General features: G+C 40.4%; 1 protein-coding gene across 2 annotated transcripts in view; it reads left to right on the forward strand.

Annotated features, from left to right (window-relative positions):
* The first annotated feature begins 3,453 nt into the window (after positions 1 to 3,453).
* PKP2 (plakophilin 2) overlaps positions 3,454 to 20,113 on the forward strand; it is an 86,867-nt gene continuing 70,207 nt past the window's right edge. Inside the window, exons 1-3 of one of the 2 annotated variants that reach the window (XM_032647014.1) lie at positions 3,454 to 3,710; positions 15,824 to 15,936; positions 16,280 to 16,953. In XM_032647014.1, coding sequence (XP_032502905.1) covers positions 3,497 to 3,710; positions 15,824 to 15,936; positions 16,280 to 16,953 — 1,001 coding nt within the window. In that variant the 5' untranslated portion in view covers positions 3,454 to 3,496. The remainder of the gene's footprint in view (positions 3,711 to 15,823; positions 15,937 to 16,279; positions 16,954 to 20,113) is intronic. The other variant, XM_032647013.1, reaches the window with a different exon arrangement.

A 20,113-nucleotide genomic window follows, 5' to 3' on the forward strand; every position in this document is an offset into this window, starting at 1 on the left:
GGAAGATACTCATGAAATGTTAGAGTTTATTTTTTAAATCTGAACCAAAGAGTTTTGGTGCCATTAATGTTCTTTAATGTTCTCTACAAAAATATTATTTATGCTCTAAAATTTATATGATGTTTAGTCTTTTAGTGACTTCCTGGGTTTTTCATATTGGAATTTATATATGGTTAAAGAAAGTAGAGATTATACTGAGGAAGCCCTAACTATAGATTTGAAAACAATAAAAGATTAGTGTTTTAAGGCTATAGTGTGTAAATCAGATAAAAATGCAAGTTTAAAACTCAAGAATTTTTGAATCCTTATTGTAGGTTTCCAGCAGAAGGAACTGTAGCCTCATAATTGTTATCTGTTATTTACACTCCACTTCAAACTTCCTGTGATTTTACTTTCTTTTTTCCTTTTATCAGATTCTGTTGGTAAATGAAAAAAAAAGAGATGGAAGAGTTTTCAAAACTGAACCTAAACACTAAAAAGTAGCAAATTGTAGAACAGCAAAACACCACAAAAGTATTCATAGTGTTTAATTTCCATGCTTCAATTTGTTGGCTAGAAAGTACGATTAGCAGTTACCTCACACGTATTGCTCACAGTTTAGGAAATCGGCTAGGCAGCTTTCCCAGTAAATGCAGAGAAAATGACAGGGCCTGCACTCTGTTGGAACAGAAGTACATCTAGACTATGTTTGGGGGCACAATGCCAGAGTCTGCATTTCTTACCTTGTAAATAACCATTGCTATTGCAATAGGATTCTCACCTCCAAAGTTATTCTTTTAATTAATTTCTACGTTTACCTTATTTTCAAAGGGATTATTCTAATAAATCATTGAATTCTGAAAGCATTCAAAAATTACCTCAGTTTAGTTTGTTTTTTATTTACAGGGACTATTACATAGCTAACTAGTAGAATACCTAAATACTAACAGTTGTTGAGTACTCATGTAATATATAAGTGTTTTTATACATCATTCATTCATTCATTCAACATATCTCTATCTTCTACTATGTGCCCTATTCTAGGTCCTAGAGACAGCTGTGGACAAAACAGTCCCTGCTCACATGGAATTTACAGTCCAGTAGGGAAACAACAAATAAATTAAACATAAAGCATGTGTATGAAAATAAGTCTATGAAGAAAAATGAAGCAGAGAAGGCAAATAGTGACTGTGCGTGTGTGTGTGAGAAAGAGAGAGAGAAAGCGTCTCATCCAAATGATGTTGACATATGAACAGAGACCTGAAGGAGGTGAGGAAATCCAAAACTGGACCTCAGGAGGATGTTTGTTAAAGAGTATTGAGCAATTATTCATTGGGTGTTTCTTATGAACCACTTATTTAATCCTCACAGCAGCACTTCATGGTAGGTATTTTTATTACTCCCATTTTACAGTTAAGAGGATTGAGGCTTAAAAATGTAAAGAAACTTGCTTAAGGCCACACAGTATACAAAGGACAAGTTAAGATTTGAACCCAGATCTGCCTCATTCACAAGCTGTGCTTTTAACCATCCTGTCAAATCATGCAAATACCCAATACCAAGATGTCTACGTGCTCAATAGGATATTAGGCTAGTCAGTTACAACATCACACTTGGAAAAAAAATCAATTTGAGAGGAAAAAAGTAAATGAAGTTTGGCTCAATCAAATAAATAAATGAGAAACATTCCTCTCCACCCGCGTGGTGAAGGATCTAGATGGAAACAGAGCTGACCTTGTAAGTTATGGCTCTCCAGGCACAAAAAACAAAGAATGACCCAGCTGACCCTGTGGGGCAGGTACTGAAATTGTCTTTCAAAGCAGCATTCACAGAGCTGCCAGAGGAGGCCAGGAGTAGGGAGCGGGGGGAGAGGAAGAAGAAGGGAACAGGAATGGAGTTTGATGTTGGAAGTCTCTATATCACTTCCCCTTCAGTTCACCCTTCTCTTTTCAGTTGAATCTCAGCACCAGGTTTGGATGTTTACATCTGGCTGTATAATTGAGTTCTTCACAAGGTATAATCTACCTCAAGACTGGTCCTGCAGGGATAGAAGGAATTGCATCCAAGACCCACCATCCACATGGCTTCACATAAGCTGAGAAAGGGTGGCAGAGCTATCACCGCTCCAGCTGTCCAGGCTTTGGGCCCCTTGATTTCCTCTTCACCCCCGGAAGGCCTTATACCTGTGCATTAAGTGTGTGTGTAAAGATAGAAGGGTATGCTGTAGGAGAATGAGGACGGGGAAGCTGTGTTCTCCAGCCACTGAATAAGTGGGGTTCTGCAATAACTGAGTGATTTGAGGGAAAGTGGACATACAATCCCAAGCAATCAAAGGGAAGATTATCTTAATACCAGGGGTAGATGTTTTCTTTCTGCTTCTCAAGTCTAAAGAGGGAAAGCAGGACGAATGGAGTGGCTTTGTTGTAAACTTTAAGGTCAAGGACTCTTTCTGTTGAGCTTAGCTCTCAAGTTCTCAGAAGTCAACTAAGTGTGAAACATAACTAATAGCCGGGTAAGTATAAGTTGTGGAAGATAGGACTGAAAGTCAGAGGCTCCTTCTATGGGTCCCCTACAAAGAGCCTATCATAAAGAGGACTTCATCAACGTTAGCAGGGCTGTTAGAAAATATCACCTATTGCAAGTGTGCTCTCTTATTGGAGTTTCTCTGTGTGGGTATGTTCCTAAGAGAGGAGTGGGTGAGCAAGAGTGTACTGGGTACAATTTGAGTATGTGCAAGAGAAAACAGAAACTCTCAGGAAAAACATAGGTTTACGGGACGGCATCTGTGCAAAAAAGGACACAGTCCCTGAAACTGTACTAAAGGAAAAACAAAACAAACAAACACTTTTAAAATGTCTTATTTTACACAAGACATCTTCTTGGCACATTTCCCTCCTACTTCCTTTTCCGCCTGACCAAATAGCCCCTTCTCACCCCAGGTCCACGAAATGTTTCGAACAGTCTGACAGAGCCTGACTAACCAGATAGACTACTCACTCCGGGATCCCAGAGGCAAACCCTAGCCCAAGAACAGAAGTTACTCTCCAGGGTGCACGTGCCTGGAGGTCGGCCCTTGAGCAATCAAGCGGAAATCACATCCTTTTCGAGGGCTGAACCGAGGCCGGGCGAGGCAAAGAGAGCGGTGCGCGGCCCCGGCCCACAGGATCCGAGGTGACTCGGAGAGTGTGCACGACCTGGGGCGGACTGCGCCCCTCTCCCGTTTCCCTACAAGGAGTTCAACTAGTCAGGTGTCGGCGCGCGCGGCCCGCCCGGCCCAGCTCCCTGGCGGATTGCGCTTGCCGCGCTGGAGCCGCGCCCCCTCTCCCGGGCGAAGGCCCAGCGCCAGGATTCCCGAGGCCTCGCTCGCCGCAGCTCTGGCCTCTCACCGGCGCGAAGGCGGGGCCGGAGGCGGGGCCGGCGTGGCGGGGCGGGGCTCGCACCAGTGCCCCGGTCTCCGCCGCAGCTTCGCCCGCAGGTCTCGCGGCAGGCGCGTGGCTTGGTCGCCAGCTCCGGCCCCATGGCAGCTCTAGGCTCCTCGGCTGAGTGCGGCTACATCCGTACAGTCCTGGGCCAGCAGATCCTGGGGCAGCTGGACAGCTCCAGCCTGGCCTTGCCCTCCGAGGCCAAGCTGAAGCTGGTGGGGAGCAGCGGCCAGGCGGTCAAGAGCCTGCGGATCCAGGAGCAGGTGCAGCAGACCCTGGCCCGGAAGGGCCGCAGTTTCGTTGGCAACGGTGAGTGGAGCCCCGCTGTGCCCTGTACCGCCCCCACCCTGCCCCTTATCCCTTCCCTCCCCCTCCCTCACCCTCAGCGCCCAGTTGCTTCGACTCGCTTCTTCCTGAGGGTGCGGAAACTGATGTTCTGCCCACCTGTGGGTCGCCGGCCCTTTGTACGATCAGTCGCGCCTTCAGACTCAGACCAGCTTACTTTGGGAAAGCACTGTTTTTAAAAACAAACTCTTACTCAGATGTGTCGTATATGTATCTACGTATATTAAGTGCATATATATATATATATATATAAAGAATTCAGTCCAAGATTCCCTTTCTTAACCTGTTCCCCTAGGCCCCCCGCCCCCACCCCCACCCCAGGGGACTTCATCTGGAGGCTCCGGCAGTCTGTAAATACTTTGAAATTCTCTGCAGAAATTTGGTATGATCATTTTTCTGGGAGAAAGCGCCCCTAGCTTTTACTAAAAATTTTAAAGGATCTATGACCTCCATAAATATTTTTAAAAAGAAAACCTGAAAACACTGGCGCTCCTACAACCTGTAAATTGCGATTGTGGTGCTTCGCCCAGGTACTTCGGGGCACTCCACCCAGTGTACTGAGCGAGTGGTTGATCTAGGAAGTGAAAAGATTGGGTAGGAGAGTTTGGGCTGGGGAACAATCACCCCACCCCACGGGTGACGAGAAGGAGGAGAAAGAAGGGGACTTCGGCCCCGCCGGCAGCAGCCCCGCCGGCCTTGCTGCGCCCCGCCAACGCACTCGTGAGCACAGCTGTGGTATCTACGAAAAATTAAACTTGGAGGTGAACAGAGTTAAAACAACACACACACACAAACACACACAAAGAACACTATATTAGTAACTGATAGTCAAAGGAGGTGGAAGGGGAAGAAGATGGCAAACCAGTTATGAAAATTAGAGAACGTGAAATATCTTTTCTCTCCTGCTAAAAGTCAGATGATCAGAGCCACTCAGTAATTCTTTTACTAGTTGTTTAATTTATTTTTTCATTATAAAAGTATTCTAGGCTTATTATGGAAACGAGAGGAAAGAAATTAAACAGTTAAGTTGGGTTATCAGTTGTTTCCTGCAATGTTGAACTGTTTCTCTAGGAAGTTAACTCGAGAAATGGCAAATGTAGAACCCATTAGGAAAAAGAAAAATGCTTGCAGACCAGATCAGAGATTTAAAACAGCAGACCCTGCGAAGCTGTATTGTTTTACATTTATGTAAAAGAATTTTAAAGGATCAGGCAATCAATATTTACATACTTGAAAGGTAAAGAGATGTTTAATAATTACAGTTGATGTAATTGTGTACCTACTATGTGCCAAGAATTGAACTCTGTGGTTTGCATTCATTATGTTACTTATGTTTCCAGAAAGAAAAAAAAAAAAGCTTGTGAGGTAGGGTGCTTTAATCCCCATTTTACAGATGAGGAAACTAAGCAGTTAAGTAACAATTTCCCACAGGTAGTAAGTAGCAAAACTGGTAGTACTTAAACTCCCAAGCCTGAATTTTTAAACCACTCATCAGCTATATTGTTAAGCTTTTTGGTAATTAATAGAAAGTGGGATTTTAATTCAACCTTAAGCCTCTCTAAGCCCCCATTCCATTTTCCTTTAAATAAAACTGAGATAGTTCTGAGAGAGTTGGGGAGGTCTCAGTGACACAGAACTGCCACAGCACATGGAAAAAAAGAACGTATATTTACATTTAGGAGTCTGACTAAAGACCCTAGGACAACTGAGGTCAATTTTTGACCAGTGGGGTCATTGTACCCCTTTAGTCTGTGCAGGTCCAGTGCCAAACTGAAACCAAATTAGCTGCTTCTGCATAGGGGAACACAAGGGATGCACCTGAAATATCCTTTCTTACCCTCTGAGAATGGCTGGCTAGGAAGAGCAACCAGACATCAACTATTCAATAAATGCAGGGAATGAACAGAAGGAAAGGGAGCATTGCCGAGCATCTGCTATGTGCCTGACCCTGTTCAAGAATATGTTTGCATTTTATTATATCCTTAAAACAATTAGATAGATATGCAGATCCATTTCACATATGAAGAATGTGTCAGTCTCTCAATATTTATTGGACGCTTAGTCCCAAACCCACACATGATTTGTTCTCTTGACAATGGCACATTCATGTTGTTTGGTGAACTCAGGAACTATCAGGTGAGTCTGTTCTTCACGCAGGGCACTATGCAGGTGCTGAATTAAACATACACTCTCCTTGCTTTAAAGCAAGGAGTTCAAAGTCTGTAGAAGGAAAATGCTCTCTCTAAAAAAATGCATTATCAAATAAAAAATGGTAAGCTACCCAAAGGAAGAACAGCCAATGAATTACGGAGTTTAGAAGAATGAGTTAGACTACTAGCTGAAGGGAATTTTGAAAAGCTTCTTGGAGGAATTGGGATTTTAGGTCTCAAAAATTCAGTAGGATTGGACAGAGGGAAGGGTTTGGAGGAAGAGCATTCTAGGAGGGAACAGCAGGAATATTACACAGTTCACAGAATTGATATCGTAGATAGAACAAAGGGCACTGTCATGATGCTTCTGCTCCAATGCTTAGGGCAACTGCTTGAGTCCAACTAAGAAACAAAGTGTTTGAAATATTTTTATTGCAACAGGAGCTTCCCACAAGCTGAAATACACTCAGCCTACACAGAAGTGCAAGCCAGGCAGAGAGATAAGGCAACAAACAACACCTACTTACTCCAAACCTCAGCTTTCTGAGACTCAAAGGGGAAATCAGCTTCAAAGGAATTTAGCGTTAACACACCATGGAACAATTACCAGGGGTGATTTGTGTATGTTGTTTAATTAAAGTTCTTTGAAAAGGTTTGGGGGCTCCTAATGGTTGTGAGTATTGTTTTTATTATTTCCGTATTACTATCCTGTCTCTAAAGTTGAAACAGACAGGCAGTTGTTGAAACAGTGCTGGTCTGGAAAGAATCCTGTATCAACATAAATTCCGGGAAGAAATGACCCTGGTGTTAACTGCTGTTAGCTCCAGGGACCTGGAGAATTCTGAATTGTTGACATACCTGTAAGATTGAGGCAGCAGATAATATGCTGAAAACAGAGATGAGATAAATGTGACTGATTTGTTGATAAATACCCTGCAAGGGTCTTTAAGCTGTCAACTTCTCTCTAATGCCTTTATATAAGTGAATGGTTTTCATTGTAAATTACTCTAACTTTTGTTATTTTAGATTGTGTTGAACATTTTAAAATTGGCTGTAACTCTTGGGGCCGGGGGTGGGGGGGCGGGTGGTGGTGGTGTGTGGAACAGAGGTGTATAGCAGCACTGTGAGATGAGTCTGTATTGTAGGAAATTTAAAAAATTCTTTTATAAAAGTCACATAGAAGACATTTAAGAATTGCAAGTGCAGTATTAGCAAAGGGAAGAATTTTTAGTGTCCATATTCTATTTATTACATTTACTTTGAAAGTACTACTACTTTACTTATTACAACAGTTCCCCCTTGGGTGCCTGGGTAAGGAAGAAAGTCATGCTTTAAATTATTGTATGTATACAATATGTATAAAACACAATGAACAATATCCTAATAAAATTTGCAGCTTCTTTGGAAATCAGCCAAAGGCATGCTGTTTACTTAAATGGTTTTCCTGGCCAAGATGTTTTGAATATCTGTAATCAGAAGGAATTTTGGAGAAAAGACTGAAAATTGGCTAAGGTAGCAAAAAAGGCAATTAATAGGTATTATTTGTGGGGCAGAGGCCCGGGGTGGGGTGGGGGGGAGTTAGACATTGTTTAAATCCTGTATGAATTATTTGTTGCCAAAAAAAGGAATGCCAGGAATGAAGCAATTCTGGAAGCGAGGCGACTGGTCATTTAGAAAGCAGGAGAAATCAAGAGAGAAGGAAAAAAACGTTAGATGGTGGGGTGGCAGGGACATGGCCATGCTGCTGTGATTGTAAAATGTCAGTAGTGCTACATGATTTAATGTACTTCCTTGTCTGCCAGTGTCTAGCAGATCAATTGCAATGACTTAAAAAAAAAAAAGGCACTTTTTTTTTTTTTTTTTAGAAATTCTTCTGATTATAATAAGTCAAAGGAAATAGAATGTTAACAGCATGGTGATTACAAAAAAATTAACTCCCCTCCCCTAGAAATGGTGAAAACACATCTTTTATGGATAAGGTCTTGAGTGAAGGCGTGAGTAGTGGTGCTTCAGAATCAATGGAAGTATTAACAGTGTTTGATTATAAAAGTACATTGCTCTATGTGTTCCAGATAAGGTGCAAGAAATTTCCTTAAGAGAAAACAACTGTTCACTTAGGCTTTTTAAAAGACTGCATTAATGTTATTTATGCCCTGTGTTAGTAAGTTCCAATCATGGGAACAGCTTACTTGAATTAGATATTCTAGGTATTTGTTGTTCACATTGGCTTATTCTCCTAATTGTTTTGGATATCAGCTTAAAATTTTTCCCCATGTGTTAAAATAAGGTCATACATATTTACTTTATTTTATCTTCAAATAGTCAACATTAATTTTACACTCATTGAATTTCTGGTCTGATCAATAGAAATTATTAAAAGCTTTATTTTTTTCTTTTCTGAGAGCAAGCATATTATTGACAACCTATCTATGATAATAATGTATAACAAATATGTTGCTAAAACCTCTGGAATTTATATATCAGACTTGATTAATATTGTCTGTAATAAGATCATTTGATACTATCTCAGATGACATTCAAGAATTTTAAGTTATACAATTCTGAGATAAATGTTGGACTCCAACTATTTTGTGCCAGTACACAAATGTATGAAGACATAAATACCATACTCCTTCTAGGGAAATAAACAGTAAAAGGAGTGTTGCAAGTGGGAATAGACACAATTAGTAGAAAACTTAATCTTTGTGCTAGAGTGAGCCATCTCACTCCCCTGACTTATTAATATAAGAACAATAAGCAGAATTTCAGGTCCTCTTATAATAGAATGATTGAAAAATCTATTGTGTATATTTTGTGTTATGCCATTAATGGTGATTGGATATAGGACATAAAAACAGTTGCTCTATTCTTAAGTGCTTAAAGATGAGCTGGGGAGCCCAATCATTGTGTAGACTTAAATGAAAAGGCATATTTAGAAAAAAGAATCTTGAGCATTTGAAAACACAGCTCACCATTACCATTAAAAGAATTCACATATTTGTTTTCTTGGAGTAATCAGCTTTAGGCTTAACAATATTAATTGGCCAAAGCATCATAATCAAAGTTCTGCAATTCCTTGATATCCAGAAGAAAATACTGCTCATTAGAAGCTTAATAAATTATTCCCACTTTATCTTAAATCTCACGAATATGTTCACAGGATACGGGTGAGAAGGATCACATCCGAATTATTGTATCTTGATTACCTTTTTCTTTGAAGGAGGAAAATAAATGGAAACTTTTCTTGACAGATCATAGGAACTTATAGAATACCAAAATATTGCAGATAAAACACAAGCCATACAGATAAGAGAATGACAGTAAATATATATTATGCAGATGTAGAATCAACCTTGCCACAACGAACATAGTCATCTTTTCTAATCACTTAGCGTCTGCCTGCATTTGGGGGAAAATTTTTTTTCTCTCTATATTCCCAGAATGACAGAGAAACAGTAGGAAATATTTGAGCACCTTCCATCCACTCCAAGACAAAAGCATACATGCAGCTATCATCTTCACGTTTTGGCTCCACTGTGGTAATCCACAGGATAGGTGTAGGCCTGAAGGATTAAGTGCAAACTGAATGTGTATAACTAGGATATTTTTAATGTACAAGGAAATATTGACTAATCAACCATTAACTTGTGAGGTGCTGATGAAGGACTGTGCCAGAAATGGTAGTAAAATATGTGATTCTTTATATCAAGAAGGTAAATCTGGCCTCACTCCAATTCATTCCTCACCTAGGTAGTAAACTTTCTAAAATCTCAGCACATCATTTCCTGATTTAAATTACTTCGGTCTCTTGCTGTTCTCTATAGGAGCGAAATCCTTATTCAGCATGGCATTCCAAGTTCTCCATGCCTGCATCTTCTCAAACTTGGTCCTATCACCACTACTCCCACACCCAACCAGACACCAGCGATTTATCTTGCTCGATTCCTATCCCTACCCCCTACTGCCCTCACTCCTCTCTCCCTTCTTTTGGCTGGGTTAATTCTTAAACGCCACTCAAAACTCAGTTCAGTTGTGCCCCTGTATAGGCAGCCGTCCCTCATCCATCCTGATCCAAGTTAAAGATTTGATCACTGTGATGCGCACAAGATGTTTCAGAGGGGAAAAACATGAAAAAATGCAGGGGTTTTCTGAAAATACATTTGGCAGATTTGGTGGATTTAAAGAAGGGACAGCAGTTATGTATCAGTTGGGAGAGAAGAGGTTAGTACTGTCAAGTGAGGGGCAGTGGAAATATCATGTCTTGAGTCATTACAAAAACCTATAGCAAGTTTTTTAAAGCAAAAAGTTCTTTAAATTCATCTTTTTTGACTATTAGTTGCATCACTGTGAGTATAATGTGCTATTTGTCATTGTGGTTCTAAAGTTTTACAAGTGATCATTATGAGGTATCTCAGAAAATGAATTGGCAAGAATGCCAAAGTAAGGTGATAAATTATAGGAATTCATATAGATTTAGAAACCTCCAGGGTATACCAACTTAGTGCTTTACTAGTGTGCTAAGTTACCAGTTTATAATCACAAATTTTATGATCACATATTCTGGCTACTCAAACAAAATACATGATATAGACACCTGCAGTATAAAAGGGCCTTTTTTTCTTTTTAAGGGCCTTTTAAATATGTGTTTTGTGGTTATCTAGAGCAATAATTTGAGGATTACCCCCAAAATGTCATAAACTGATGTCATAAACTGCATAAGAGGCTCCTGAAAAATAAGGACTTCTGGTGGCTAGTTAGTATATTATTAGTGGGTGATAGCCATTGACTTAGTGACACACTGGCACATGGAGTGTGTGGACCTTTTGCTAGGATTGTTGGTCTGTCCCTGGCATATTCAACTTTGTTTGAAGCCAGCTCTGCTCACCACTGTACTACCAACACTGACTCCATATTCCACTTTGTAAGAACTCATAGCCAGTACTTTCCAACTGTACGCTCAGTACACTGAGTTGTTCCTCATGGTTGATTATGTGAGCTTTCTTAACTGGTAAGTTACAGCACTGCACATTTTTTGTTAATTTTTCAATAATGCAAAACATTATTAGGCTTTGGTCTGCTTTAAAACAATTTTTCACTATAGTTTTTTAAGCCAACAAATTCCACTCCTCTTCCAGCCTGAGCAAGTGCTTACCTGAGTTGCACACAAGGTTGTAGAATTGCGGTTTGTGTGAATATCTGATCATTTTTCTTAGAAAGTAAAAACAGAAGAAGATAAAAGAAATATATATATTTTTAATGTTAAGTCCAGGAAAATGAATTCTATGTTATATGCCCACACAGGCAAAGGAAAATCCTTCAGCAACTCAGGAGTCCTGTTGTATGGTTCTTGATGGGTCCTTACATATTTTGTGTTTTCTTTTAAGTACCTACTTTTGCTAGTAAATTATTTTAAGGATCCATTTAAATATGAATTGCTATACAAATTCCTTCTGATAAGTTTCAAGAGGTCACGTAAATCTTTTTAAGGTATATGGAGAAAGAGAGCTGTTGCTACCCAGAGGTTGCTGTGAAAAGACCAAATACAAGAAAGTGATAGCTTTTAGAGCTTTTAGACTTCCAGAATCTAATCTCTTTCCATCAAAAAGACCATTGTGAATCCACACAGTGAAGGCAACTGCTTGTGATTGTGAGCACAATAAATTGTAGCATTTAAATCAGTACTGGTAGTGAACACATACTGATTTCTATGCATACCTGTTTTCACGGGAATTTCTTATACCTCCATCTCTACACATTCTCCTTTTAAAGCTCAGTGTGAACCAAATCAGTTTCTCACCTATGCTCAGAGAGTGCTAGATGCTTGAAAGAAAAGATGCTTCTCTGAATGTGAATGCTACTCTCTTTTCTCTAATATAAGCAGGTTATTTAAAGGTCTTGTTTGTTTGTTTAGCAACTCTCTATCATCTACTTACCATAAGGGAAGCTGTATTTTTTTTTTTTTGGGAAGCTGTATTTTTAAACGTGCCCAGATACCGGTAATGGAGTCACAATAGAGGCTTGTCAATTTGATTTCATAACTATGTTAAATTTAACCAATTGGGTAATAAAGCTGGTCACAAAAGCTACAAAGAACTGATTATGGAAATTAATTTTCTATTTTTAACCCTAACAATATTTCATTATTTTGGACAACACTTGCATAGATGACCAGAAATCAAGATATTTTCCCATGAACAGCTGCTTAGGGATCACATCATTCAGATTAACATTCAGAATTGGAAAGAGAGAAAATTACATTTCCCCTGAGGTTTGCACCTCTGCAGTCTTCTGAGCAATTTGGAATCCTTCCATCGAAACCAACCCCCCTCATTCTCACCCTCCACCCTGCCCCCACAATTGCTTTGACCTGAATTGCTCGTTATTTGAGGAGGATGGAGTTCTGTAACTGCATCCTTCATTTCCCTTAAAGTGGGCTCCATAGATGTCCACAGTGTTCTTAGAAGAAAAGGTTTGGATAATGTTGCCTGAGTCAGTATTATTAATAATTTGAAATAGTCCCTTAAAAATCATTGCCTTCTTTAGGAGACAGCAAAAGCACATTATGCAGTGTGTAAGTGAAATGAATGACCAGTTAAAACCACAAAATGATCATCCTCAGTGGCTGGATCAATCAAAAATAACCAGAAAAAGCCAAATTCAGTACCCGAATCAAAACTCTTAGATACAACACTGTGTAAATTAAAGCATGCAAACTAGTTTATCCCTCTTTCTACAACAGATTAATTCATGAAAATGTGTGGAAAACAGATTTTGTGACCCAAATTCTTTTTTAAAACCGTATCTCATTTTTGCATGTTGCTTTACAATTTTAAAAGTATTTGAATGTATGCTTTCTCAGGTAAACCTCTCTCTCAGCAACTCTGTTAGTAGGTGGAATTATGGGAAATAAATCTAGGTGATTTGTCCAGACACACGGAAAGGAGTAGAGTTGGAGGCTCCAGACCAAGTCCACAGATTTCTTCAGCTTAGGGAAGATACCTACATACTTCTGTGATGTAAGCAAGCCCTTTGAAATATAGTCATGCTCTAATTTTCCATGTTAGAAAATATGGATTTTTATGTTGGATTTATTTAAAGCAGTATGTGCCTGTATGTATAATATGTTTTTGTTGTTTTCTTATTTCTGTTTTTGGAGAAGGGCATGGCTGAGTTATTTTATATGTTTAACTGTCATATTATTATTTGTTTTATTCTCCAATTGAACAGAAAATAATGGCTTGCCTTAAAGAGGTTAGTTTCCATTCTGATTAATATTTATTTTTTAATTCTACCCAGTTTAAAATTTCTTTAAAATCTTAGAACACAGCTGCTAATTCATTAATCCACTATACTGATCTCAAACTCAACGACTGCCTAGGCAAATTAATCTGCGTTATTTGTTGTTTAAGATTGGCGTTTAACTAGAGAAACCATCTATTGAGCCATCCTGCAGGTTGACTCTCAGGAGTCACAACTTTCCTTGAACAGGAAGAGAGTCTGTGGTTTAAAGATCTAATCTGATTTTATTCCCTGTTACCAACTACCTTGTAGTTATTTTGGGAAACAGTAAATCGGTCTCAATTCTTTCATCTGAAAACTGAAGGAGAAGCTTCCTTTTAAGGATTTATGTCAGCAAATAAAGAACTTTTACAGAGTATTTGGAGTTGCCCAGGTAAAGGTTCTAGAGGAAAGAGAATGACTGTTTTTGGTTCCCATTAAAAAAAAACTCTGATAATAATAATCTCTCCAGGGTTTTGATAAATGGCAATTTCAGAAGAGCCACAGTACAGTCAAATAGTAGAGATCAGTGGAAAGGATGAGCCCAGAGTTCAAACCCGATATTAAGTCTCATCACAATTTGAAGCAAGTAATTTGTTTCCCTCTTTTTTAAGGGACATGCCAATAGCTAACTCTGCATCACAAAGTATTGAAAAATAAAATAATTTGAGCTCCTTAAAGAGAAGTAGTATTGAAATGTAAGGAGTTGCTTTAAAATGCCCTAGCAGCCTCAGCAACAACGTGAGTTAAAGAATGTAAACTAAACATTTAGCCTCCCTTCCCACACCAGCAGGACCCTTGCAGCCCTGCCTCCCTGATAGCCTGGGGTGGGGGTGGGTGTGAGAGAAGGAACTGTGGGGCCCCAGTTGGGGACTACCGACAGCCTGGGCAGCCTCAGCAGGAGCCTCAGGCAGGCATTGAGAGCTATTACTTAAGCCTCTCACAGCCTTTGCTTTGGGGTCGGACGGAAGATTCCTTTCCTTTTTCAATGTCCAGGTTCCAGGTATCCTCTGTCATTGAAGTTAAAAATTAAGGAGATGCCTGCCCTTATGCTAACCCTTGAGAAGAAATCAGGCCTCTGGAAACAGGAGAAGACTGGCTTGACTCAACTGTCTTGGTCTTTAGGGTGACAGTTACAAGCCTGCAGCTGCCTCCCCCAGGACCCCTTGAGGCCTGAAACTTGTTTACCAGCCAGATTATTTGGCTCCAGGAAGTAACACACATATACAAACATAATTTGAGATGGATTCATACTTTTTAGCTCTCTGGCAACAACACTCTTCATTCCCCCTCTACCTCAAAATAACTTGTGAAAGTATTGTCAGTTAGACTCTATAACAATTTATTGGAAAAGTATGTTGCTATGTTCCAATTGTACTGGAAAGGGTCTACCTGTGTTGTTTTATTCCCAACATCTTTCACAAGTCTCTCAATCCTGCAAGAGTTGAGTATTTTATTTTTTCCTCTGATTTCTAAAAGAATGCTACGTGACAGAGTAATTTTGGTTAAAGTTAGGGAACTAGAAATTACCTAGGTTTTAGAGATCTTTTATTATGATTAGGCTTTTTTTTTTTTTTGTAGGGCAGTGGGAGATCGCAAAAGAACAAACAAAAAGCTGGGAGCTTTTTAAGCTCAAAGAGGAGCATTTTAAGACTTGCCTCAGTTGAGAGTCCCTGCAGGCCCCACAGAGCTAAGCAGGAAGGGCTGCCTCCTGTGCAGTGTCTGCAGGAAAGGGCTGACTTGTTATACCCCAAACTAAGAACTAGCCGGCAATTCGTTTGTGGTGTACAAGTTGATTCTCTCTCCTGCCTAACTCTCATGTTGCCAAATGCCTCAGGCCCAGGTTTGGCATTTTTCAAGCTGATCCATGTTTTCTTTGACCACACCACCCATTATATTTATTGCCTTCACCTACATCCTCTCAGGAAGCTTCAGAGTTTCTGCCTTGGGTATTCCTCTGACTTACCGAACTGTTAACTGTAATTAACATTTTTAGATTTTTGTGAAAATATCCTCTCTCCTTTCTTCCCTTTTCTCAAAAAAATATTTTTTAAATAAATATTTTTAATTTTAATTCAACTTTTAGTTTGAAAAGCTTGTGGAGAATGTTGTCATAACCTGCAATCATTTGCCATATCCAAGGGTCCTGTTAATAACCTAGCACTTAAAAAACACTAATGTAAATCTAGTACTTGTCATTGACCTTAATTTTTTTTTAATAAATTTATTCATTTATTTTTGGCTGCGTTGGGTCTTCGTTTCTGCGCATGGGCTTTCTCTAGTTGCAGCAAGTGGGGTCTACTCTTAATTGCGGTGCGTGGGCTTCTCATTGCAGTGGCTTCTTTTGTTGCAGAGCATGGGCTCTAGGAGCAAGGGCTTCAGTAGTTGTGGCACGTGGGCTCAGTAGTTGTGGCTCGCAGGCTCTAGAGCACAGGCTCAGTATTTGTGGCACACAGGCTTAGTTGCTCCGTGGCATGTGGGATCTTCCCGAACCAGGGCTCGAACCCGTGTCCCCTGCATTGGCAGGTGAATTCTTAACCACTGTACCACCAGGGAAGTCCTGACCTTAACTACTTAAATTTAAAATATATTATTGTTATATAATCTTTACTGATTGGCCCACTTATTTTAATATATGCTTGATTACAGGAAATCTTCACCGAACTAGCAGTGTTCCTGAATATGTCTACAATCTACACTTGGTTGAAAATGATTTTGCTGGGGGCCGTTCCCCTGTTACTAAAACGTATGACATGCTAAAGGTAGGATACCAAAGAATATAACCCTAGTTACCAGGTTACCAAGAAAACATTTTTAAACTTCTGTAGGTTATTTTTTAATGTTTACTGTTCTCAAGTATTACCATTTCCTAAATGAATTATGAGAAGTGGACAACATGGAAAACTGGAAACTTTATTAAATCCTGGTGCAAATAACTAGACAACCAAGTCTTATTTAAAGACATATTTTACCCAGAAAGGAGCTGACTTCTCCGTGTGATTCAGAGAAACCAACACCTTGTGTAATAGTCCTAGAATAGTTAATCTTCAGCAAAGATGAAAACTGATTCATGCCTCATTTAAACTTTATTTCTCTCTTGTGCAGACAGGTACAGCTGCCACTTATGAAGGTCACTGGGGGAGAGGAACTTCGCAGTACAGCTCTCAGAAGTCAGTGGAAGAAAGGCTCTTGAGGCAGCCTCTGAGGAGACTTGAGATTTCCCCGGACAGCAGCCCTGAGCGGGCTCAGTACGCACACAGCGAGCACCAGTACAGCCAGAGAAGCCAGGCCGGGCACACCTCGCGGCAGCAAGAGAGCAGGAGGTCCACGCTTCTCGCGCCGCCTCGCTACGCCCGCTCAGAAATTGTGGGTTTCAGCCACTCCGGGGCGGTGGGCAGACAGCGCCACTACGACTCGTACAGGCGCTACCAGTACCGGTCTGTGAACGACGCCATCTTTGACGGCGCCCAGGTCCACCCGGTGGTGCTCACGTACCCCAGGCCTGGGACCAGCCACAGCCTGGGCAACCTCTTGGAGAAGGAGAACTACGTGACTGCGGGGCCCGCCGCGGGGCAGGCCAGGCCGGCGTCCGTGCAGCCGGGCACGCAGGGCCGGGCGGCGCGGTCGTCCTGGCATCAGAGCTCCTTCCACAGCACCCGCACGCTGAGGGAGGCCGAGTTCGGCGGGAGGAGGACCCACATGACTGTGGGCCAAGTGGCAGCAGGAGGAAGTGGAAACGTGCTCGCGGAGAGAAGCACTTTCACCGACGCGCAGGCTGGGTGAGTCCCCTTCTCAATCTGCAGCACAGTCGGTGCCAGCACATTCTGTTCCCACAGCTCTTACCGTGTGAGCTGGTGCTCCTGGGGCTGCAGAGAAAGGCTTCCAGAGAGATAAGTGATTAAAACAATGACTTCGCAGGCAGCTGCCTAATTGACAGATTAGCCTGTTTGCCTCAGGGACGGGGGGCCAAGCTACCTGCTTGTATGGCAGCTCTGCGGGGGAAATGTGACTTTTAATCCATCTGTTCCAAATTAGATGCTGGCTAAAGGGATGGCTGCCCCTTGGCTATATGAAAATACGCTTTGAATGGGAGCTAACTCCAGAGTAGACCAAGAAATGGATAATTGCATGCATCAATTATTCTCAATCATTCCTTGAAATAAAGGAAGGAAAAAGGCAAAAGTGTTTATTCCTGGTGCTAAGAGTGAACCTCAAATGCTGTTTTGATAACACTACCACAAAAAGATGGAGCTAAGCAAAGGCAGCTAATTTCTAGACGTCTCTTCCTTCCTTTGATACCTGATAATTCTACTTTTTGATTCTGGTATCAGTGATTGGAGGGATTTTGTTTTGCAATACTGAATAATTAAAATAATTGAAGTTTCAAAGTCATTCCTTTGCCTCTCCTATTTACTTTATACCTTGACTAATCTAGTTTTTGGAACTTTAACCTTTATTCAAGTTTAATGGTGGAACACAAATTTCTTAAACTGAGGAACTCACTAAGAGAAAGGTTAAGAAATGGGTGGATGATTACATCAGTAACTCCCAAAATAATGATGTGGTATCATTATGGTAAAACATTAAACACATGACTTTTTAAAAATTTCTAATGGAAGTTGTTACCTTTAATCATCCCTTTAAGTGAAATTGTGCAGTATACTCATTGATTAGGTAGGCACTGGTGAGAAAAGATGTTAGGGCTAATCTAATCTTGAAGCAAGAAATGTTTTTTATAAAGCAAAATTGAGCATGAGACTTCCAACATTTCTTGTAGAAAGCAGATCTTTGTCAATATGGACACACTTATAAAGAAGAAAAATACATGAGGTAATTATGGAGGAAAAAGCTGATCAAGTCTTTTAAATGGATAATTCAAGATGTATTAAATGCCTACTGTATTCTAGGATTTGTGTCAAGCACAGTTTTAACAAAATGATTCTAACAATAACAAAACTATTGTGCCACGTTCTCCAGCAACTGGCATTCTTCTCTTCTTGCACCTCTGTGTCCCCACACTGCTTCCACCACCTTGTCACTTCCCAGTCTGTCATCAACCCACTGCAGTATGGCTTTAGTCCCCACCATTTCGCTGAAATAGGCTCCCCACAGATCTACCAATGATTGCCTTAATGCTACATCTGAAGCAGTCCTTATATTACTCAGTCTGTGGGCAGCATTTGACACCACTATCTGTGAAATTCTCCCTTCCCTGGGTTGTCGGGGCACCAGCTTCTCCTGGTTTTCTCTAGCCATGTCTTAGTCTTCTCTGAGAAGACTTTTCTGCATGCCCAAGGAAGTCATCTTCATCAACCCTCCTCTTCTGGTCTTGGTGCTCTTCTAAAGAGGCCCTGTGTACTGCACTTGTATCCTGTGATTCCCAGTGTTTTATTTTCAGCTCTGTCCTCCATCCTGAACTCTAGATCTGTATGTATTTCTAACAAAGTCATGGACTCAGTATGTTCAAAACTAAATCTATCAGCTCTTCCCTACCCTCTACTTCTAACTATCTTCTCATACTAAAGTCCTAAATTTACGTCCTATCTTTACAAACCTGGGAGTCATTCTTATCTTTTCCCTCCATAGTCACATATCACCAAGCCATATTTTATTCTCCTTAATGGGTCTTAAATTTTTACCCTTCTTTCTGTCTCTATTGCATAGGTCTCTCTGCCTCTAGTCTTGCTCACTCAACCATTCTCTAGGACCATTAGAATGGTCTTTCCAAATATGATGATTCCTCTCTCCAATTTATAACCTTCCCATAATTCCACCAAATTTTTGTGCTTTTTACCATGGCACACAAGGCCCATGTTTTCAGCTATGCTTATTACTCTAGTCTCATCTCTTTCTACTATCCTCCACCTGTCATCATCACCTTCCCCAAACACATCCCCAAACAGTCAAACCACCTCGAACCTCTTTTATTTCCCTTAATGGAAAATATTTATTCACATATTTTCTTTCTCTCTTTCTGCCTTCCCTACTTCTTTCCTTCCTTTCTTTCCTCCTTCCCTCCTTCCTTCTTTTCTTTGTCTGTCTATCTATCTATCTATCTATCTATCTGTCTCCTCCCAGTAGCTTTGGCTGGCTACTCATGATTCTGGATTTATCTCAGTTACCACCCTTTCCCTGACCACTCCCCTCACAGTCTAGTTTAGGAGCCCCAGATAGCTGTATTGTGTGGGTGTGTCTACCAGAATAGTATATTGTGGTTATTAGTTTTCTTATCTGTTCCCCTTCTAAATTCGAGTTATTGTTTTAATAGGGTGGATTTTATTACAATAATTGATCATATTTCAAAGACTAGAAGGAATACTTGGGGTCAAGAAATTTAAAATAAAGGGAAAGAATTCTATTCTTGATGATTCCCAAAGTTGCCATCCTAGAGACCAGAAATCATAGAAATGAACACTTCTTGAAATTTTTGCTATGTATGGAAAGGAAAGGGCGTCAGGGATATTTCCTATAATGATCAAGGTGGCATCCATATCTGATTCTCTTCCTCCTTTGGTGTGCCCCATGGCTCATTTCAGTTCCCCGGGCTGCCCCCTGAGAGCTCTGCCCTTGAGAACACACACTCTGCTCTCCTTTGCCTTGCAGTGTCTCACATTTCAACCTCTATCCAGTCCCTATATTTGGAAACTGCTTTTTTATGTCTAGTGAAAGTCCCACATGTAAGGAATTGTTCTTTCATATTTGTGGAACGTTCCTATAGAGTAGTTAGATAAAACTATAAACCTACATAATGACATAGGTATTAAACAATGGATCTTTGTTTCTAAAAGAAGAATGGCTGGTCAGTTTCTAATGCAGCTGAAAATCAAAACATTGGAGTAAAGAGAGATAGTGAACAACTGTTCTAAATCAGACTAATGAAAAAGGTTTAAGAAATCACCAAGTAAAACACTGTAGATCAGTTTTACTGAAAATATGATT

This window comes from Phocoena sinus, chromosome 10, assembly GCF_008692025.1.
Source record: "Phocoena sinus isolate mPhoSin1 chromosome 10, mPhoSin1.pri, whole genome shotgun sequence".
In the NCBI taxonomy this organism is placed as follows: Eukaryota; Metazoa; Chordata; class Mammalia; order Artiodactyla; family Phocoenidae; genus Phocoena; species Phocoena sinus.